This window comes from Amphiura filiformis, chromosome 6 (assembly GCF_039555335.1).
Source record: "Amphiura filiformis chromosome 6, Afil_fr2py, whole genome shotgun sequence".
In the NCBI taxonomy this organism is placed as follows: Eukaryota; Metazoa; Echinodermata; class Ophiuroidea; order Amphilepidida; family Amphiuridae; genus Amphiura; species Amphiura filiformis.
In genome coordinates, this window is record NC_092633.1 from 16,630,962 (window position 1) to 16,655,454 (window position 24,493).

The 24,493-nt window shown below is 35.9% G+C and overlaps 1 protein-coding gene across 1 annotated transcript in view; it reads left to right on the forward strand.

Annotated features, from left to right (window-relative positions):
• Window positions 1-24,493, forward strand: part of LOC140155073 (peripheral plasma membrane protein CASK-like) — a 277,597-nt gene that overhangs the window by 92,740 nt on the left and 160,364 nt on the right. Inside the window, 3 exon segments of the mRNA XM_072177760.1 lie at window positions 8,334-8,417; window positions 9,099-9,204; window positions 11,422-11,543. Of these exon segments, the coding sequence (XP_072033861.1) occupies window positions 8,334-8,417; window positions 9,099-9,204; window positions 11,422-11,543 (312 nt within the window).

The following is a 24,493-nucleotide window of genomic DNA, read 5'->3' on the forward strand; positions in this document are numbered from 1 at the left end:
TGATGATTGTGGGTCTTTGGGTCTTGATCTCTAAAGCTTCTCTGATTTTCCTGTTCCAAAAGCTTAAGCTTATGTCAATATGACAAGAGTCCAATATCAGTCTACATGCTGCTAAATTATATCTAGTCGAAGTGCTTGATACAGACTCTGAGACCAGATATAATTTGTATCGCACCCTAAACTGAACCTAATAACGATTTTATCATAACTTCAAGGTACAAAATAAACACGGATAGACCTAGCTTAAGTCTAATGGTAACAATTTATCAACTTTAAAACTATGAATTCACAAAATGATAGAACCTTCCTGTTGGTAGCTGTCGGCGAATTGCAAATCGCTGTGTAAAAAGACTACAAGGGTGATTAATTTACGAGAACAAATTTTGTGACGCCCAATTGGTGCTTCAAATAATTCTTTACTGATTCACAAATATAAATTTAGATAAACTCTAATAAGGACCTTCAATGCATTAAAGTAAAATTATAATGGAATTTTGTCAAAACTCACTTGAATATTGTTGAAAAAACGGTGCATTTGTACTGCGATTATGCAAAATCATAGACTGAATCCGAGATTTGTTGCTATGCAACTTTTTAGCACATGCATAGTTCTATCCTCACTGACCTGATATGAGAATTTTACTTATTATGATTTTAGGATTATACTTATTAGGATTTTACTTATTAGGATTTTCGGATTATCTTAAAAGATGTGCTCAACAGACATTTTGGGAAACATACATTACTGATAGACCAGCACACATAAAATTGTGATAAACAGAACTGATAAACCAGCACACATAAAATTGTGATAAACAGAACTTTAATTGTTTATTTTAACAAATGCCTTATCTTGATACCCTACACAAAACCTCCACCTGGCTCATACATGAGGCAATTAGATGCAGAAAGGCTAACAGGGAAAACACAAGACAGAAGTTAGATGTCGTGTCAAAGGTCAAGACACGACATCTAGCCCCAGAGGGCACTGGTCTATCATAATTATTGTGATACAAAATATATCTTGTCAGTAAATTGCAGCATTATCCAATCAAAATAAGAGAAACTACTTGACGGTATGATAAATGCAAAAGTACTGTAAATGGCACATTATATAGCTGATAGCTGACTCTTGAAATGTTGGTGTTTGATATCAAAACAACAAATTCAAACACAGTTATGAAAGGAATACAACAACAAAAGCCTTTGAAAATAAAATAATTGTAATTAATGATGAAAAGACAAGTCATAAAAAAGGATTGAGATTAACTCATAATGCACCTTGAATAGTTTCATTATGCAATGAATTTAATCTTTTTATTAATGATCATGTATTTCTGACCAGTTAACACATTTAATGCCTACGTGATACAGCTGTAGAATCATACTAACATATTGTCTGTATGCCTTTCTTGATGCAGTAAAATAAAATCAAATTTTGTGATTTTCTCAAAAACTGCTCATTTTTGCAGGAATCTGCTATGCTAGCTTGTGTTGTTTCATTTCTGAAAATGTATATTTTATATACAGGGTGGGCCATTAAAAAGTTCACACTTTTTTCGATGGCTTATTTCTCAGAAATGAAAACACATATTGAAATAAGTTGAACATATTTGTAAACCTCTATGTCTGGACTGTCATTGCTGAAAAGGGCATTAACATCCATGGTCTAATTACAAAATGGCGACCATTTAAAGCAGAGAAGTCAAAAACCACTTTGCACACACGTAAGACTATAGACAATGATCATGCATATTAAGTTTTTAGGCTTAAGCAAGTTTAAAAAAGTTTGATGACTCTATATGCATTTACTTGAGTGTCATTGCCGGGTCATCGGACTCATGCGTGTATGAGTTGTTTACTGTTTGAAAATCATTCACCTGTGAAATTGACACAAAAGGCTGATTGGACATGCTCATTTACATAACAAATACACTAGTTTTGGAGGGAACTTCAAATTTAAAATGCCTTGCGTATGCTTCTTGTCATTCATGTTAGAGATACCCGTAAGTACTTTGAGGTGATTCTTGCTGTTCAAAATGCGGCAGTTTACAAAGGAGGAAACGAATTTTCATCGAGGAAATTTCAAGAACCGGAAAGGTGCGCTCTGTCCTGAATGCATGGCCGAACCAGTTTCCGAATACCAGACTTCCTAGTCGCCGACACATCTATAATATTAAACAAAAGTTTCACTTACATGGTGCAAACTTACGTGTGTGCAAAGTGGTTTTTGACCCCCTTGCTTCAAATGGCCGCCATTTTGTAATTAGACCATGGATGTTAATGCCCTTTTCAGCAATGACAGTCAAGACATGGAGGTTTACAAATATGTTCAACTTATTTCAATATGTGTTTGCACTTTTGAGAAATAAGCCATCAAAACAGTGTGAACTTTTTAATGGCCCACCCTGTACTTATCATCACTACGTTTAGCGATACAGTAAAAAGCAATATCTAAATTACTGACTCAAGGAAAGCTTACAGACTATACACATGCATCTTACATGGGTTACTTGGTGAAAGAATCCACATGAATGGAGACTGGGAACTTTCACAAACACTTGAGATTGATTTTTCATTCACCCATAAAACCATATTAAATCAAATGTGAGATCAGTTATGTAAGTTTTTGTGAAACAAGCATACCTACAATTAAACACAATAATGTAGGAACACTGGATAATGTTTCTACATGTATGCATCCTTACTCAGTTAAATCTATGTTGGACAGTAATTAATTTTCCCTGATAAGATTGTGTGGGAGTTCAGAGAATGACAGAACAATCGTATAATGAATATCCTGCATATGGATAAAGAATTTAAGATCAAATGACCATTAGAAATATCAAGACATTTTGATGTTTGTAGCCCTGATTAACTAAGGTACAGTACAAACACATGGCTGTGAAATACTGAAGTAACATATGTTTTCCTTGAAATAGTACAAACAATTCTAATTCAGTTTGTGCGTCTTGTCAATAATACACGCAATTTGATTGTTTTTCACCCATCCATTATGACACGATAGTGGATAATCAGTATAAGACAGTGAGCGTGCGAAAAGCAACGCATAAGCACGCTAATAGTCGCGTAATACATGCGTGAATTACTTAATGCGCTTCATGTTTAGATGTTTGTAACGGGTTCGTTCATTTAAAACAATGTGGATGTACTTACAAAAGTAACTTAATTTTTTCTGGAAAAAAGCACTTTTACTTATACTTAAACTGAATTAGAATGAGAATAAAAGACAGGATTTTGTCTTTTGCCTATCCAATATCGTGTCATAATGGATAGGCTGGCCAATATTTTTATCGTAGTGGATACCGGCTGCGGCCAGCCCATCCATTATGACACAATATTGGATAGGCAAAAGACAAAATCCTATCGCTTATTCTCTAAATAACAGAACTTGTCATCCTAATGGATCTATATGACCATGGTCAACATTTCCCAAAGTTTTATGTTGAATCAAACTTGATATCAATTGTAAGGGTCAGTATATATGTATTTTGTTTCATTGTGAGTTTGGTAGTGATGCAAGTGTGTATTTAGCTGGTCACAGTATTGAATCACACACATACAAGGGCGGCTTGTTGGCATGCTTGCAACACAACTGCATAAAAATATTGATGTCACTACCAAACTTCAGGTAAAACTGTATATTTTGCCACTGGTGGATGCAAATTGCATTAATGCATTAATGCATCCTACATTCTTTCTTCTATAGACCATTCCTATATTTCACACCTTCCTGCTTTTGGCACCTTCTTCCCATTGATGGGGTGAAAATTTATACCACATACCACAAAGTGATGTCAAGAAGGGTATCACATGATTATTTCATTATTTTTTTAATATTATGTGATACCCTTCTTAGCCTTGCTTTTGTTGTTATATAGTATACAAATATTGACTGTTATGAGGGTCATGGTTAAATTTATAGGCCCAAGGTGATCTCAAAACAATGACTATGCCCGAGACGTAGCCGAGGGGTATAGTCATGGTTTTGAGATTACGGCGGGCCTATAATTTGAACCATGTTCCGAATAAAAAGCAGTCAATATTTGTTTTATATACCAAATCTTAAGATTCTTGTCATCTGTTTGGTTAAAAGCATCGATTTTGGGAAGAGAAATTAATAGTTTTAATGCGAACAGCAAAGATTACAATCTGCGATTTCCTCGTAATTATAGCGCGCGAAAAAAACATAAACGTGTGCGTAATATCATTTTACACTGGGAACAAAGTACACACAGAACTATGCCCGGGGAATAGTTTTGCAGGTATAGTCAAAACTATGCCCGCGCTTCTAACCAATGAGATGACAGGAATCTTTAGATGAAGTATATAATATGTAATATCGATGTTCACCCTGTCAACGGCAGGAAGATGCCAAGTATAGGAATGGTCTATACATTGGGCTATTCCAGTTGAAATCCACACTACCCCTGTGGAAGATTTTGGAAATATCTTTCACAGGGGGAGTATGTTTTTCAAATGTAATTGGTCAGGGTTAATCATTTTGAAACCCATTGTCCCTCTGTATTATGGCTTTACCTATATCTTCCACAACGGGCGTGAGTATTTCAAATCGAAGTTACCCAATTTTATATTCTATTCGAAACTCATACTCCCTCTGTGGAATACTGTAGCTAAATCTTCCACAAAGGGAGTGTGGAATTTAAATGGAATAGCCCATGTACAGACAAATTAAATGTAGTATTCATTTCAAATGCACCGGTGACATGGAACTATATACTGACCCATAGTGTTTGTGAAACAGGTGCCAGATATGTATGAATAACAGGTTTTAACTGTTGACCACTTTTAAATTGTTTGTTATGTCATGTTACATATTTTAACATTGTGTCATACATTCCTTACTAATCAACATGTCTTTCAATATGAAGCTATATTTGACACCGGCTGAAATAAATCAACTGTCACATTAAGTGTAATTTCAGTAGACACGTTCATTGCACATGTATGTGGTTTGTTTATTGTAATCAACTATTTGGTGTTCTGATTATGTTTTCGAGTTTCATATTCAGTCTTACCTATAAAGTCAAAATGTAATGTCATAAGCCTGAATAGTAATGTTTCAGGCTCGATTCATGGCTGAAAAAAATGAGCTTTTTGATGTTGTGTTGTGCAAATGTTAAAAACTAATTTGTTTGTTCTCCTTTGCACTCCCTTGTTTTTATTTTGTTCACAGCCTGATGGCCATAATTCGCTGGTTCGTATTCATTTAAGCTTCTTTGTCTTGTATTCCCCTCTTTACCCTCTTTTATCATCAAGAAGTCTTACTAATATGGGGTTTTCCTCAAAATACAACATGGTGAATGTAGTAATGTATTTAGTTTGCAAACACTTGCAAAAAACGAAAAAAGCCCAAATAAATGAACAGTTATTGTTGAATTTACCATCTTCTGAGGGGCTGAGCAGTTAGTGTGCATTTCAAATCTGTATGAAAGTAAGCCCTACACAAGCAGCCATGTTGTGAATGTGTGGAAAACTCAATTGTTATACTTCGATCAGCTCGTAATCGGCAGGAATTGTTAATACCACTACGCTGAAAAGTAGACCGACGCTTTTAAGTGATATAGTTGACTTGTATGGTCTATACTTTGTGTGTTAAAGAAAGTGGACAAAGTTTATGACTTCAGTGAATAACTTGTGATGCTTCTGGTAAGATGTCACAAGACATTCTCAAAATCAAATAAATTGATATTAATTCACAATGTTATAAGGCCTGTGGATTATGAGTTGATCAAACTATAGTATCTCAATATGCCGTAAAATCTAATTGCATAGGTGACACCCCTGCATGAAGCAATGAATTACTTGATTTGATGGAGCAAATGCCATTCTTGTGGAATAATTTCTGTGAAATTCAAGGAGTAGAATAGTCCTCATCTGTTTGGGCTAAGCCTATGTGCAATATCAATTACCAGGGTTCATGGTGTCATGGGAAACTAGAAAAATGCCATAAGTCATGGAAAATAAAATTATTGTGTCAATTAATAATTTTGCTACATAACAAAGAAAGAAAGAAATCCAACATCGCGATCCTGTCCGGACAATGACAACTCCCGGGAAAAACTGGTGAGAAAAGGTCATGGAATTTCATAAATTTTCCATGGGAAAGTCATGGAATTTAATTTCATGAACCCTGATTACCTATATGGAATATTATGTGAATTTGAGTTCAGCTTTAAGCTGTTAAAATTTACTTATAATAAACAATGTACAAAAATGACTATATGCATATAGCAGTGACAAAACTTTTTCATTGGGTGACAGATGCTTGCTGGAGCACCATAATAAAGATAACCCGGATATGTTATAGTTTGAAGACCACTAACTAACACCGTTGACAACCACTAACCAACACTAAGCTGGTTGAAGTTCTTGTATCATAGGTTTCATATAGACAAATTCAACGAGCCAAGTCATGGTCAGGATTTGGTCGGCCATTACTGGGTCCCCGCAGCACCAAACTGGTGTTGTGACTGCCCAATTGGGTGGATTAAAGCCACTTAAAATTTGATGTTGGATTCTTTTGTGTTGTAAACTGTCATCATTCTTTTGTCTATGTGTAACACGGGTGATAGAATGCAGTTTAAAATACCCTCCAAGGCCGCATCATTTCACATTTTAGGTGAAATGGAGCCGACGGGGACCCAGCTATGGCTGCCATTGAGGTGTAGGAATGTGTGAAATTGGATTTGTCTATATAATAATGAAAAATTTAATCTGACATACTAATGTTTGCACCCAGCATCCCATGCATAGCCAAAATCAGGGAACATTTGGTGACGTTGATATACCATATTCAACAAACTGATGTTAGTTAAAACTAAGTGGTTCATATTTTGGTTAAAAAAGTATAACTATAAGTTATAATATTTCTATGAGTATGCTGTCAGTTATCACAGTACTAGTGCAGTTGGTCCCTGTGTGAGTGGTTGAGCTTTCGTCAGATGTGTCTCAGGAGTGAATGGCATACTCGGAGAAATATGATAACTTATTATGAAGTCCCTTCCAGAAAGCCTATCTACTTGTTTAAAAACAGTCAAGTAGATGGTGATTAATAGTGTAATTGTACTATACTTAACCATATTGGAGCAATTTCTACCACTGGAATACATGAGATTGGAATTCCAGTTTCCTTTCTCATGAAGTAAGGGCTAAAAGTAAAATTGTACAATTGTGTTTGGGAGTGGCCTTCTCTCTTTTCTCTTTTTCCTAGCTATTTTCTTCCATTCGTGCTTTGTTTATCAAAGCTATCTAGACCAGCATGCATATTTATTAGCCTACACTGGCTATTCAGGTTTGTGCATTTGTATGAGCTTGGAACTGTCCATGGTTTTCCATGGATTAGCATGTGTCCCTCACAGACCAACCTGGGTAAACAAATAATGAGTTGCTATCCTGGCATTTGCAGCAAACTTTTGCAGCAACCTTTTGCAGCAATCCATTGCAGTGGGAGAGGCAATGTGGTATATGCACATCAAGTTGACACCTAAGGACTGTGAAGCCACAACATATGGTTACATCATCTTGGTTCAAATCCTTTTGCTGCTAAGCTACATACCATGCTGTTCTTGCAGGTTTCATGCAAATCCTCCAAATGCATACAGCTTATTTACGATGAACCCATAGATAAAGAAAATAAAGAGGTTAAATAACTGCACTGCTTTATAAATACTTATAAATAACTTCATGTTCGACTTCAAGACTTACTATGGGTTTTGGCATATTTCCTCCATTTCATTTTGTTTGTATTAATGTCAATTTAACCCCTGAGCACTACCTGCCGATCTAACATTGCCTCAGATTGGTCAATTACATGATATTTTCACTTTAATCACCAATCAGAATTGAGCGTTGTAAATAATTCACCCCAATTTTTTTGCATGGTGAAATTATTCAAACAATATTGCTGATTTGTCCAATTGATAATGAAAACTTCTTTTTGACCAATCGGCAGGTAGTTCTCATAGGGTTAAGTTTGCATCTGTGAATACTTATTTTTCTTTGCCAACACCAATATTATTTTTAATGTTTCAAGGGGTTTGTTTTAGTATTCTATTTATGATTTTAAGTAGCATTAATCAATTCATTCTCTACAATATTTCAAATGCTAATGTATATATCTTTTTCAAATGTTTTCTGGTAGGTAGAGAGGTACTTAATAAATTTTTTAATTTTTCTTTTTAGTAATTCCCTATACTTGACATCTTCCTGCCCTATATTGCATGGAAAAGACAATTCATTGCTGGATTTGGATGATTAAATTGTTTTGTCTTTCTCTATTCTCACTACAGGAAAGGGATCGAGTTGCTCCCAAATTACACTTGCAAGAATCTGTTGAAGAACTCAAGAAATTCAACTCACGTAGAAAACTCAAGGTAACATTCAAATTGGTAACTTATGTTACATGATAAAGATACAAAAATAAGTAATTCTGGAGAGAATAAAAGTACACAAATATTTACTGTTCAAGAGGACCTGGTGGAATCTATTAGTCCCCTTGGTGAACTGGAGACCGCGGGCTTATACTATGTTCCAGAAACGGCAGATTCCACCAGATCTGATTGGGCACAAATTACAAGTTTTTGTATATCTGTCATGTATCTGTTTAAATTTGGCCTAAATAATAAAGGACACTCAATCAATCCTTCATAATTTACAGCAGTAAATTATTGGGAGGACAGGCATATTGATTTCAATGTACAGCATTATGTGCTGTCCCTGTTTGGTAGTAATCAAGGTGTTGGTTGTGTGACTGTTCCTTTTGACCATGATACCAACATCTTAGTTCCACAAATACATGGAAATGTTGGTGACAGAAACTTTGCAGGTGCTACATCCAAACATTTATAGTGGAACATTGATAGTCAAGTAAAACCTGTTATGCATTAAAAGTGGACAGTTTTGAGTCTGAAAACACACACTTTGCCTTGACACTTTCTACACTTTGTATTTCTTTGTTGGTTATATTTTGGCATTATACGTTTGTGCTTTGAAGTCAGGCAGAGATGAAGATTTTGTTCACTCCATGTCCATTATGTTAATTTTAACCACTCCAGGGTGCAGTCCTAGCAGCAGTCGCCAGTGCCAAGTTTACTAGTTTCTATAGCGATCCCAACACCAAGCACATTACAGATTTTACTGATGATGATCCAACATCATCTGGTAAGTAAACCAATGATGAATGTGTATGGTTTTATATGGTATGCACCAACAAAGAAATAAGACTGGGAGAACTCAAGACTCTTTTCTCTCTCTCCATATACAGTTTTCTGGGAAATATGACCCATTTGATTGTCTGTCTGTCATAACCTTTATAGCTAAAATAATAGTTTCTCGATCCTGAGAGCTCAATTGGTACGCAATGACAATTGCGTCAAGCGTACAACGCCTACCACACACACATTTCCTGTGCGTGCACAATCAATCGCGCTATCGTGTCATTCCACTAAACTTGCGACATTACGCAGTGCACGCAATATGTTCGTACTCTCAGGATCGAGAAATTAATATTTTCGGTATAGTACCTTGTGTGACAACTTGGAACAAAATGTAAGTGGTAACATGCATATCCCAAGCAAAGACACATTTAAAATTAATGTTTGCCTGGTACATCAATTCAGATGTACTCTACACCTCTCCATGAGTAACAGGTCAAAAATTTGTAGAGTGTGAGTTCTCCCTGTGTAATTTAATGACACCAAGTTATATCAAGACAAAAATGTTTTTACTTTAGTGCAGTGATGTCAGTGTGCATTACATGGTGCAGTTTCAAATCCTAACTTTTGTCTTAAAGCACTGATGTACACACACGTCTAAAAGGTGTGCATAGATGTAGTGTGAAACAGGTGCCTCACTGTATTAATGTAACTGACTGGACTAAGCAAAAAGAAGATTTTACACTTTACACTTCACCACTTGCCACTGATCACAGTGCTCCAAGAAACTCTCTGAAATAATCTTTTAAGGTACATATCATATTTAACCTACAAGAGTGCAAGGTATGATCAGAATAGTTGAGCAGAGTAGAAAGTTTCTTAATCATTGACATTATGTTGTTTGCTGCCTGCACCTGATAGTTTTCACCATGTGGCTGTATAGCTTATAATCAGTTTGTTGGTGGTGATAAGTGTGCCAAGAGGTAGAAAAGATGATATGCCTTAGCCTGGTCAGACAATGATAGGCCATTATCTGTAGTGGGTATGATTTATTTAGCCAAAGTAGGACCCACCGTCATCAGGTGATCTCATTTGTTGGTGAGGTTTTAGTTTCAAAAAACAAATAAAAGTGCAGCTTGAGAAGTGCATTGCATCATGGGATTAATTTGTAGAAGTCTGCTGATGTATTATGCGTTTTTAGTTGGGGTATATAGGTAGCTATAATGAAAGGTCAGACATACATATATCAAATTATCTACAATAGTTTACATGTCTTGACCTGTTAGGTTTAGTATTGTCCATACATGACCAGCTTTGATTTTTGTATTGTGAGATGTAAACTACTTTATTGCTTGCATGCAGTGTGCTTGTGTAAAGTGATCACAGTAGGTAAGAAACAGACAGGAGCAGTAGCTGATGAACCAGCATATGCCTTATTGAAACACCAATTTGGTACTGCTAGAAATTTGAAATTTTGGAATTTGACATTGGAACACTCATATTTTTCTTGTAATGCCAGTAAAGGTTTAGGCATGAAAATGTTTTGTTTAGATGAAATGAACAGAACAAGTAGCATGGTGATGTGCCGCCCAAGAAAATATACTGATCCAACGACCACTACACATTGTTTTGCTTTCAGTATCCAAACTTCGTAATATTTGGGTAGAAAAAAATCATGTGATAAAATCATACCACTGCCTTTCATTTGGCAATTTCTAACAAAGCAGAAGCAAGCATACAGTGTCTAAAAAGATTAGTATCATAATCAGTTATGTGACAGTTTACTATGTTAATGGAACATTTTCCAATTTTTTTAAAATGGTATTTTCCATTTGTGCAATACACATGATTCATCTTTACAATATGATAAAGAATGGATACTAAACTTTAACATTATTCAGATCCTCAGTTGTGTTATGTAGGTAAAATGAGCAAACGGGTGCAGGTATAGATATCAACTTACGCTGTTGTCAATATGTGATAGCAATACTCACAGGTGGTGTGATTTAATTAGGATCATGTATGTATGGAATGAAAGGGAAGTTCCACCATGAAGTTGCATTGTAATTTTCCCGTGGGTGTGGAGGGCCAACCAGAATTCAATTGGTAAGTGGGCCAGATCTGCGAAAACTTCTGGTGTAAGAGATCCAAGTAATGTAAAATCCTGAGAATGAAAACAAAACATACCTTAATCATATACATGTTTACCTTCTATTTCCTGCAGGTGCTGTAGCACAAGTATTGGACAGTCTGGAGGAGATCCAATGCCTGACAGACTGTGATGAAAAAGATCTGGATTTCTTACATGGCATATTTGAAGACACACAGCTACACTCTCTTCTGGATGTAAGTACACTGAATAATTTGTCATGATTCCTTCTCACCTCACAATATATATTGTCATTATGGAAGAAATTCAGATACACAATGGCTGCCTTATATTTGAGCTGCAATAAAAGAGGGTAGAATTGGAGAGTCTGGACTCGGCCATTTTGCATGTGTGTTACTTACAGAGGGCAAAATTTTGGAACATCCAGATTATTTTACTTTGGACCCAGCAAACTTAGAAGTTTGCGATTTGCGATTTGCGTGTAACACATTCTTTGGATTTCAAGTATTGTCAGGCTGTATTGTGCATATCTTGCAAACTGTTGTAACACTCGTACTCAGGCTGAATGCCAGAGGTTCCTGTTGTGATAATCCAATATGGCAGATACCCTATGGTGTTTGACAGGGCTATATCGAGTCCATGCTCTCCTAGTCTAACCTCTATGATACACCTTAAAATGTTGTTGGCATCCACCTGATATCACAAACAAAATTTGGAATGATATACTTTGTTGGTATCCTAATGGCCACATCCTATTCCACTAACACATGTTTTTGAAAAGGAATCATGGCACTTAGTCTAATTACATGTTTTGTCGCATTTGTGCAAGGATTGTGTGAACATTAACCCTGTGAGAACTACCTGCCTATTGGTCAAAAACAAGTTTTCATTATCAATTGGACCAATCAGCAACATTGTTAGAATTATTTCACCACACAAAAAATGGGGGTGAATTATTTGCAAAATTCCATTCTGATTGGTGATTAAAATGAAGATATCATGTAATTGGCCAATCAGAGGCAATGTTAGATCGGCAGGTAGTGCTCAGGGGGTTAAAGATAGGATGAGGAGATGCTTCAAGAAATTGCATGGAGCTAGTGAGACTAGAGAGTTATTTTATGTGAGTGCAGGGTCAGTCAGTGAGAAATTAAGTGAGAATAAAATGTTGTTATTTATCGCTATCTTAGTGTGGTGTCATGTTTTGCCTTGCTGCAAACTTCTTAGTTAGTATCGGCAGTTTCACCACAGGGAATCACTTTTGCAGTATAAGTAATAACCAAAGCATATGTTGTCTGATTGTATCTTGAAGTGTGAAAAATGAAAGGGCATATCAATGAAGTCTCTTACTCTTGTTATTAGTTAATTGTGTGTATATGTGTACATATCACAATTTAGTATAGTGCCATGTATCACAGTGATGATGTTGGTTTATTCACAATATTTATAGCTGAGACGAATATTCTTCGTTTCAGATTGATAGCAATATCCAAAGTCCTTCTGTTGGAAGCTAAGAAAGACTACTAAATGTGATATGTGTATAAATTAGAATGAGACTGAGTTGAGATATGTAGCTACCATTCAATGGATTACACCCTCTGTACACCCTCTGTCTAGGGACAGAGGAGCCAAGTGATATCAATAGAGGGCAGTATTTAAGAAGCATTATACTGTTGAGCATTTGGTGTGTCAAACCAATACTGAATAGTTTGTTATGTTGGAACTGTCTGCATCAGTAGATAGTTGCTGTAAGAAATAGGTTACTAAATTTCATCATGATCATATATGATAATAAAACATGAACATTTTGGAAATGGAAATATTTTTTCTCTCTTGAAGCTGGAGTATGTATAATATAGAAACTCAAATACTATAACAATACAGGGGTTGTTTTTAGTGGATAAAAGGTGTCAATTTGCATTTGTTTACCACCCTCAATGGTTTATGTACTGTAAAACCAACCTCAAAATGTGCAACTAATCCATTCAGAAACCAAAAGAGATAGCCAAAGATCACAGTCGCATTAAATCCCTACAATTTTGATGTAGCTGCATTTGAGGATTTATTGCTACATCATGCATGCTGCATGCATTTTGCCTAATGGATGTGTGTTCACACAAAAGAAATCATGATTGTGTTATGAAAGAAAGGTGGTGACAGGCTGACATCACATTGCCATATTTTCTGGAATGGTTGGACCTTGTTATGGCATGAATCCTGCCAGACTTTGCTGATGACTGTACATACTCAAAGAAAACATCAAATCTAGGTTTACAGAGAGCCAACAAGAATCATCACACTACAATTCTGCCATTTATCTCTTTTACCAGCTATGTAACCCTATGAAGCATGAATGTTACATACTATCCATATCTGTTGCTTTACACAGACCTAGTTTAATGCCAGCTGTTGTGTGACTGGTGGCTCATGTTGCATTTAATTGGTGCTGATGGTTTTGGCATGAGCCAACAATTTGCAACTGATCAAAATTCTCTGCCAGGAGGCATCCGTCTTGGTTCGGTGGCAAAAAGACGATGTCATTTGTCCACGTCAGTTGTCTTGTCAGCTGTTGATACAAACTGTTTGCAATTATAATATAAAAATAATGACGATGAGAAAAACAAACAAGATGATGCAACTCCTTCAAATCTAGCATCCAACTGCAAAAATTTTCAATTTGATATTAATTAAAGCATCCAATATTGCATTTCAAGAACAACATTATTCGGTGGAAGTTTTTAATTTAATGAAGTGTCTATTTACAATTGATGTGTAAACTTGATATTAATGGTTTGAACAGGTTCCTTGTCAGATTAGTGTTAAATTGAGAATCTCCTCAGGTGTAGCTCTTGGCTTTTACCGCACAAAAAATAGGTCATGTATCTGTGTCACTCCTAGTCTAGTCAAATGTAAGGAGAAATTATCAAGCACTGTAGCATAAAACTATGTCAAGATGTAATGTTTAAAGGAAAGAAAAAAGAGGAGGAAAACGGGAGGAAATTAAATGTGTGTCTTCATCTTGATACGTGACAACGGATCCGGACTGGTCCATTATTGTACACTTGTGTAGGGTGGTGAGGAAAGCTTAATGTCTAGTATGATACAATTGAAGTGTAATCAGACATTCATGTTGGATAAGGAATTGATAGCTGGTTGTGTAAACAAAGCCAGTATTATGATAGAGAGAAATATTGATATCTATCCACCATCCCTCAGGCAGGTGTTGTGTTGTGCAGTGGGCTATTCCAGTTGAAATTCATACACCCTGTATGGAAGACAAGATGTTAATCTCCCATAAGGGAGTGTCAATTTCAAATGGAGTCCCCTATTTAGGTAGCTCCATTTAAAATTCACACTCCCTGTGTTGAAGATTAAGGTCATGTCTTCTATAGAGGGTGTATGGCTTTCAACAGGAACAGCCCATTCTGACATCATATGTGACCCACATCTAAAGATATATACATTGGGAGAGTTATCCCCCATATTGATCAATACTTGTATGGATCTAGACACTAATTTCTGTTGTTAGATTACAGCCTGCGTTTTGGTCAAAACCTTCTCAGCTTGACAAAGATTTGATTATTAGTGGTTGGCTGAACTAATGAGGTAGAGGTCATGTCCATGCATCTATCTGGTTGAGTCATATCAAAAGCAATATTTCTGTGACTTTTTTGCATATCTATTCGTTGTTGAAGTGACATAATAATTGGATCAACTACCATAGCAATAGATGAATACAATTTTTGAATAGATTGCCCTGTACTACAAGCAAGCTGCACTCACCACCTGTGTATGTCTGCAATCATAGATTGAATACAATATCACACTTTTCAAAGATACTTATCTTACAGGTGCGAGTGATCAGCATGTCCTTGACATCTATTTTTAATGCATAGGTAGCGCGTGAACGTTGTAGTGCAGGGCGATCTATTCAAAAATGGTATTCATCCATTGCTATGGTAGTTAATTCGATTACTACATCACTTCTACAGCGAATAGTCCGTATATAGTAAAGTAAAATCAAATTTTGAAATTTTCTCAAAAACTTAATTTTTGCAGGAATCGGTTATGCTTCCTTGCATCATTTCCTTTCCGAAAATGTCTTGATTTTGATTACCTGTGTACACATGACCTATTGGAGCTGATCCTAGGCGTGACGGTTTAGTGTGGTATATAGAGTGTGTGCTTGTGGTTTTGTATGGTATGTCTTGGGCTACAGCGGTCAGCAAATTCCTGTAAAGTGTGCTGAGGCTTGTGGGTATGCCTGTGTGTAGCACACGATAAATTTATAACAAAAAATTAAAACACATACAAAGCACTTATCATGATAGAGCTGTGACATAGATTGATGTACACTAAGCAAAGAAATAACCTGTCAAGATCCTGCTTCATTGGAATGTACCACATACACATTTACTCAAAATTGGCACAAAATTGTCAGATACTTTAGAGGATAACCCAGTCTAGTTTAGGGTGAACTTAAGTGTTTTGTCTATTTTAGGAGGTTGTTGGAACAGGAAAAATAACATTATCTTAGCTTAGAATTATGTTGAACTGTAAAACTGTTTTTAGTTGTCGGTAGAAATAAATTAATGTATGTACACAAGCAGATACCCCAAGGTATTTGTAAGCTTATCCACTATGTACCTTGAATAAGTATAAAAGAATGCAAACTCTTCACTACACAGGAAGGACTTTTAGGGGGATTTGGCTTGAAGAATCATGTCAAGTGTCAAAATAAGGGCCTGCTTCCTCTATTTCATCTTCAAAAATGGGTTATCGTTACTAAGCAACACTGGATACTCCTCTGTGCTCATGGGTGTGTATACTTAGCTGACGATGATTATGATTTTATATTGGAAGTAGAGTAGTAGAGAAACCTTGATTCAATAATAGGAGAATTGTGGTTGATTTGAGCAAGAACTGGAATATGCATGTATTACATCAGTCTGGATTAGGCTATTCTATTTGAAATCCACACTACCCCTGTGGAAGATTTTGGAAATATCTTCCATAGGGGGAGTATGAATTTCAAATGTAATTGGTCAGGGTTAATCATTTTGAAAGTCATACTCCCCTTGCATTATGGCTTTACCTTTATCTTCCACAACTGAAGTGAGTATTTCAAATGGAAGCTACCCAATGTTCTATTCTATTCAAAACTCATATTCCCTCCGCGGAAGACTAGCTAAATCTTCCACAGGGGTAGTGTGGATTTTAAATAGAATAGCCCATTTTGTGTTGTTTCAGCAGCTCACGGTTCAATCAAGAGTCTGAATGAGGAAAAGGGAAAGGAACTTTCTATCTCAAAATCAATTGAGTGACAAAGATCTCATTTTGCTTGTTCATGTCACACGATGTATCTGTGATTTCCTAATGTTAATCCACTGTACATCCTATCAATGTAATTGCTGATGCCACGGAGGGTACCATTTGACTTGCTTATACATAATTGGCTTGTGCATGATCCACTTGTAATTTAAGAGGTGTCAGTTTTCACTTCATCGTGTAAATTTCACCTCAAAATTTGTTCATTCTCCTTCAGGTCATTGTACTTGCGGAATTGTGTTAGTGTTTCATGCGTATCCAAACATGCTCATTTATCAGGACACAGTTCGTTCATTCCCAGTGTTAATGTATATGCATAGAATGACCTTTGTACAAGAACTCGTAATCAACAATTTGAGGTCAAAATTTGAGTTTTCAGTGTTGACTTGAGGTTAATGAACTGTGCCATTTGAGTTGAGGCTATTTTTGGGTGTTAGTAATATGTGATGTTTTAGTTTCCTAGTCTACGCGCTCTCTGCTTGAGTGAATCTTATTGCTTGATGAAGCTCATTCATGTGATGGCATACGTTAATAGAGACACACCATCACTGTGAACTTTGACAACTATTGAATTCCCTGATGATGTGACTTAATAAATGTTTCCTGTGATGAGAGCATGTGCTTCATGGAGGTAGCTGACTGCCTCGGGTTTCACTGGAATTGGGTCATTGATCAACAGCTTTCCTTTATCATTGAATAAGCTGTTGTACTGCTGCACAATCTGCTACATCTCTCATATATCAGTTGGTGCAAGAAAGTTGTATGTGCGGCTTTGGTGGTCTGTTGAAATTGAAGTGGTATGTAGGAAACCAAATCAGAATATTTGTCGGCTGTTTAACTTGTAAGTCAGTGACTTATGAGATATTTTTTAAACGGAGTGAGTTATTCAAGAACCACTATCCTAAACTTAGTACCTTGTCATTGATACCAAGCATAAAATTTGATAAGATCGCTGTTGGAAATACACATTTTTAGTAAATGCATGATAATATACATTTCCTCATGGGTTTAATTCTGAAATTATTTGCAAACATACTTGTATAATATATGGATTATCTTTGTTGTTTGTTTTGGGATTGTAACTCGTACCTGAAAACATATATAGGTGCTAGAACTCCCCATTGCAAGGCCTCCTATTTTCATCAAGTACTGCTGCTGCTTTTCCCCTTGAATTCCCTGCCTTTTTCATTTCCAAGAACAGATTATGTCCTGTTATAGTCATATTGAACTTATAAGTGGATGAAAATGGACAAAATTGAAGGCTAAAGTACAGACTAGTATCAACATGTTTGACCGTCCAACACCCTCTGGGGGAGTCAGTTGATTGCAATTGATTTCAAGGCAATTATGTGATGCTGAGCTTGATGTGTAGTCAGATGGAGGGATTGATGCATTCAAGAAGTAAACATTAAATTGTAGCCTCTTTTGCCTCAAGCAAGAAGATTTTGTTCATTTCTTAACATTTGGGAGCCTTTTCAAGGTCTTGATGCTGCATCCTGAGCTGTTTTTCAGGTTGTTAAACCTATTCAAACCGTGTTGCTATCTGGAGTTTCTTTGCATTCATACTTACCTGTGATATAATGGTGTGTGAATGATTGAGAGCTGGTCAAAAACAGTGATAAATGTTCAATATGTGAGATCCTAAGTTTTATTTTTCCCCCATATGCATGATTTTTCCTGGGACAGGGAAATAGCAAAAACTTTTGTTTTGGCCTATTATTTGTAATAACTCAATACCTGCAATACATATGGAAATATAAATGTGACCAGTGGCTTTCTTGACTCATTTCTTATAAGATCAATATATTACCCTACAGAAATAAACTGTATTATTTAAGCAAAATTACCCAAACTGGACAAATACGGCCTGAAGACTCTGACACGCCTTAATGAAGTAAGTAAAATAGCAGTATGTGGACTCTACCTGTAGAAGTCAGTTGGCTGGATAGTAATAAGTAACTTAACAAGTTACCTTTATTCAAAGCATACAGTGAAGCTTTTAATAGCTGCATTTTCATGAGACACTTGGCAACATGTTATTACAAAATGCATTATTTTCACATTTTTTAATTGAAATATCTAGAGAAAGTTTCAGGGTTGCAGATTGATCAAGATTTGAATACCGATATAATTTAAGTAATGGCGAATGGCGACTCAGCAAGATGTAAATGAAACTTTTGAGTTATTAGTGCTGACAAGCTCAATGAGCTCCTCATACATGGCTCGGCAAAGATTTAACACTGCACATTTTATTGAGCCACCGTTATAATGTGCAAACATGTAAAGCTATCATGTTTAGAATTGTCAATGAAGCAAAATGGATTAGTATAACCGCCTGATGCAGCTTGTCGGCAATGTAACTGATAGGAAGCATTGATTAGGTTGTAGTCTCATTCTCAAGTTTGTTAGTCTCCCTCATCATGAGGGGCTACTACTCTTTGGATGAACTGTGATGAAGCGTGGGATGCAACTACTGGTTCTCAGAACAGAAGGGTTGGAAATAGATTTCAGGCACAATTTTTATTGTGACACAGGTGATTCAATCAAGTTTTGTAAATCCAAAGTTGGGTAAATTCAGTTTTTTTGATGTAATGTATTGATTTTAAAAGCTGCATGTTGCAGAAACTATCCCAGGTTGTAGATTCCTGTAAATTTTATTTCAGTTACTATGCTGCTCAAGAAAGGTGTGTTATTTAATTTTTTGATAGACAAATTCAAAGTTTTTACTCATGTTTCTTAGCTTTTGATAGCATGATATTTCATCTTGATCACAGGTGCTTTGCAGGCTTACTGCATTTCCTGCGGGTACTGGTAGTCTCGTTCCTACAATGTGTGCAAGATCAGTTAGGCCAAATAAAAAAATAAACATGTTTCACGTCCCTTCCCGCTTCCTTTTTTGAGGTTTCTTCAATTATATTTTTATTTTTTGAAATTCAGTTATAACTTTTCAAATAATATGTCTAGGAAGTAGAGATGCTTTCTATAGCCTTGCTAAAATACAATAAACACTTTTAAAAGGTTTTGTGATAATTACAGGGAACCTATCTCTCAGAACAACAAATAAAAAGAGGCCTCCTCCTTTTTCCAGGAATTATTGTGAACGCTAAAACAGCTCTAATTATGGGTATTTCAGGGTATTTACACCAATTTTGCAATAAAAAATAAAAAGCCCCCTCTTCCTCCTTTTTTTCAAAAACCCGGACGTGAAACATGTTTTTAATTTTATTTGGCCTTAGTTGTGTGTTGAATTATTTTGTCATAAAATCAATCTTTACAACATCATACTAATTGTGAGTTATCACATTATATGCAGGACCTAAGGATTGCATATTAATTTACTAGCTCTTGATGTAAATTCACAGTTTCATATGATTGCTTTAGTTGCGATGAGATTAAATTTTAAGGAGAAATTTATGTTTGTTTATAACAGATTCCATATTCCATTTCCACCAAGTATTCAAGTTTGTTTACCTTATAATTGTTCGAAAAATATTAGACGCATAACATTGTGCATTGAAATAGAAAAGCATGCTCGCTAGCTACATGTTACGTAATAATTGGCTGGTGCACACTTATGCGAATAATTTTCATCAATCATAATCCGAACAAACATTAAAAACATTGGTCAAACGAAACAAAAAGTATAGATGGTAGAAAACAAAACAGATAGACAAAAACAAAACAAGAAACAAACCGAAAGGTTTCCTTGTTGGGTAAATTTCTCTCTCCAGAATTTTTATGACCATAAAATAATGAACAAAAATACATCAGTATAAAGTAGTTCCAAGTATATATATTTTTAGAATCAGTGTTTGAGTTACAGAACTCTTTCATTTTTAGAAAAGGTTACAGACTTTTAAATTTTGTGTTTAAGGTGAAACAAATAATCATCTCATCATGCAAATGAAGTCTTGTGAGGAAAAAAGAATGGATCTAGTGTGCGGTAAATGAAGTAGAGGCTGTAATGACAACCTTATAGCCTTGTATGTAAGTCAGAGTGTGTAGCTACGTACTTGGTGTGACTTACAATGAGCCATTAAGTCACTGCAGACTTTTTTTCTTAATTTTCAAGAGGAAGCATTTTGAGTAAATTACCCTGAAAATATGCAAAGGCAAAAGCTGGTAGGTAATGTACCATGCTTCAAGAAATAGTGACAAGTTAAAGGTTATCTTATATACGCTGACTAATGAGGGACACTGGTTTTATTTCCGGTGAAATGTGTTAAGTTTGTTCAAAAAGATTTGAATTTACATGTAAGACACAGTGCATTGAAGATCACGTTTAGATGGATATAGGTTTAATGTGGTAGTGTATGTGTCGTAGTTTGCATCCAATGTCTAAGTTTCAGTGTTTTTATTGTTTTCATTCTCCTCATGTTTATAGAAATGAGTACCTTTCCTGTATAGCACTCTGAGAACCTTTATATATTACATGTTACTGCAGGTCTTGCTGTTTGAGGCGAGTGATCGCTCTCGCTCACCACCACTCGCCCAAACTCAATTTCTAGTGAGTGATTTTCAACTTGCCATAGAAACTAAATATCGCTCGCTGCAAACCACCACGATCATCCAAAATTGAATCCAATTTACATTCAAGTTTCAGTACTTTCAATGTATTCATTTGATTTAACGTAATAGTTATAGCCTTAATCCCTGAAAACCAAAGAGAGGGTGTCAATGGTGCGTATGTGGTTCATATTGGTATGCATTAATGATCTTTCAGACCTAGAGAGTGACTTGACTCTACATACAACTAGAGAGTGATTTGAAGACTCACCTAGCATCATGCTAGCAAGTGATTGATAGCCTTTAAAATCTAGATGGCAAGGCCTGTTACTGTTTAAAAAATATAATTATTATTATTGTAGCGTGATGTCGTTTGAAATTTATTATCAGATCTTTAATTTTTTTGTTTTATATGCAGATCTTTATTTTTTTGCTAGTGTGAAAGTATATACAGAAATAACACACCAAATCAATCCTCTTCCTGTGCACCATAACAGCAAGCATTTCATTTTCACCAATTTTGCAAGGGTTGAAAATAGCAACATGCAAAATTGGCAAAAAATTATTGCATAATTATTTGCATAATTGCTATAACACAGTGTCTAGCTTTCTGTATTTGCAAAGGATTATTGGTCATAGAAAGGTGAACTGAGCTGTGTTTTGTGAAGAAAGTTGCAGTGAAAATTGTGTATTATAAAGTGTAAGATGAGGCCTGTATGGTAGTAAACTGATACACAGCCTCGTGGTTGTAGTATCTACTTCAGATTTACCTCATGCAAGACAGTGATAGAGAGAGAGACAACATCTCATTACGTGACTACCTGCCACAAAGTTGTATCTGGCAATGGCTGCAGTATGACAATTCCTACATGACTATAATTAAAGACAGAGATAAATGCAATTTATCGCGTCTGATGTCACTGTCAATTACGATCCTTGATTGGTTTACACAGGTTAATCAGCGCGTAAAAGGCAGACCGATCTATCTGGTGCTGATCGGAGAAAAGGAATAGCAGCAAATGGCGAAAAATTTCGTACTTTTACAAGGCAAAAAGCAGCTTTTCTAGGCATTGTGGACATGGTGCATTCACCAAAGAAAGTTTCCTACTATAAAGACCTAACTTTTGAGATGGTTTGCATGTCGAAAGGTGCAAAATTAACAATACGGCGCCGGTTATAAATCCGCGTTCAGCAAGTCATCATCACGACACTTTGTAAACAAACCGTGCTCGAGTTTGATTGACAGGTGACGTCAGACGCGATAAATTGTCTTTATCTTTGTCTTTAATTATAGCAGAGGAGTCCTGGAATGTGTTGCGAGACAATGGGTAGTTCCGGTTGAAATCCATACACCCCCTTTGGAAGATATGATCTTAATCTTCCACACAGAGAGTGCAAATTTCAAATGGGATAACCTGAATGGGTGACTCCATTTGAAATCTACACACCCTGTGTGGAAGATTAAGTTCAAGTCTTCTATATTCGCCAGCGAAGTGTTACTTGTAATCCGATTATCACTATGTCAACTGGATCATGCTTTTGAGTTCTGCACCACGATCGAAATGATCGCAACACAAAGACTATGCCAGTACTACCAACTTCAAAAGATGCGTGATCCAGTTACCAAGGAGTTATGTAACCACTTCACTGGCGAATTCAAACCGGAATAGTCCAATGCAGCCATATGCCTAAGGAATAACAATAGCATTAACAACCACTGCACAATGGTTTGGATCTTGATCATGTGATTTTATCCCAAAAGACTGGGTTATGCTTTAAGAATTTTGTCAGATTCTCATGCTCGTACACAAAAATGTGGAGTCAGCTCTGACAAGGAAACTATAGGCAAACGACAAGGGTATCTTATTCCCAACTCAATATTTGAGGTCTTTGGAAGGTTGTTAAAGTTTCTGATAAATTTGGGAAGAAATAACAGTTAGGCTACAAAAGCACTGTTATGTCTGTAATAATCCTGGTGAAAAGGGTATGACAATCATTTTCATCTTACAGAAGTACAATGAAAAATAGTGCATCACATTTATCAACATAAGATCCTTCAAATGGGCTTATCTTTTCACTTTATTTTGATCTTATAAAGGGTTTGTTTCCCTTGAATTAGCATGGGAATGCTATCCCCAATACCAAGAAAGAACCGCTGTGTAAAAGGCAGCAGCTATAGCGGGTATTTTCATAGCACAAACAAGACATGAATTGGCCGTGTTAAACTAGGTTGCTAGCATAGTGTGCAATCCATGTTGAAGCAATACACAGCACAAGCATGACTTGTTCCCCATTTCTTGCTTTCAATCAAAGATGGTGAACTTGTTTTTGCACTGTCCTATTTTTGATTGGTAATTAAAACCCAATGTAAAATAGGTTGACTTAGGCAAAGTCACGGCTGCACGTGTTTGTAGAATTACCTCACGTTTAGCCGTGTAGATGAGAAAGAAATAGAACAGGGTTTTTGTGTGTGTTATTGCTGATGTTCAACACACACTTCTACATTGCTCAGAGAAACAGTGAGTAAGGTTTTGTTCAGCACATTGGCCAACTATCTTGCTGCATACTAGAGTTAATGAAGCTGATATCATATTTGGTTTTAAGCATGCCCTGCCCAAATAATAATAATAATCCATAAAATTAGATAATAATAAAATACAATTTCCATATATGAAATGATCTGATGAATTGTGATCCAACTAATTTAATGTTAAGAATTGCACCAACTTCCATTGTTTTTGCCATGTTATGTTAGGCCCCCCAAAAAGGGTTTGTCTTTTAAACTCATGCACATAAGTTTGTGAAAGCTATCCTAACATGAAGCCCTACACCCTTCATCATTTTTACAAGTTATTTTTTTAAGTTATTCAAAAAAAAAAAAAGAAAAAAGTATAGCACATAGCTTTGTTGCAAAATGTTGACAGACAAACTTTATCCTTATATTGCCTTTGCCTTATATTTTGATTTTATATTTTGTTGGATTACATTATTAAGATCAGTCATGTCACAATTTCAGTGTTATCAGCAACTTTCATATGATTGATTTTGACCTGAAGTTACTTGGTGAACATCACCAATTAATGTGAAACTGTTCCCACTACCCCCAAGCTGCAGTTGTTAGAAAACTCATCTTAGAAGTGTTAAAGATGACATGAGCCTCGTCACTGTAAATTATGATGCCATATACATTCAGGCTGTTACCTACTGAAAGAAATAAATGTGGAATAGTATATCAAAGTTTTCAGTAAGCCATGATGCATTAGATGCCTAGATGCGGAATAAATGGAGCACTGTACCCTGAGATGAATATGAAAATTGATACATAATCCCCATAAGGCTAATGTGCCTCTTTTAA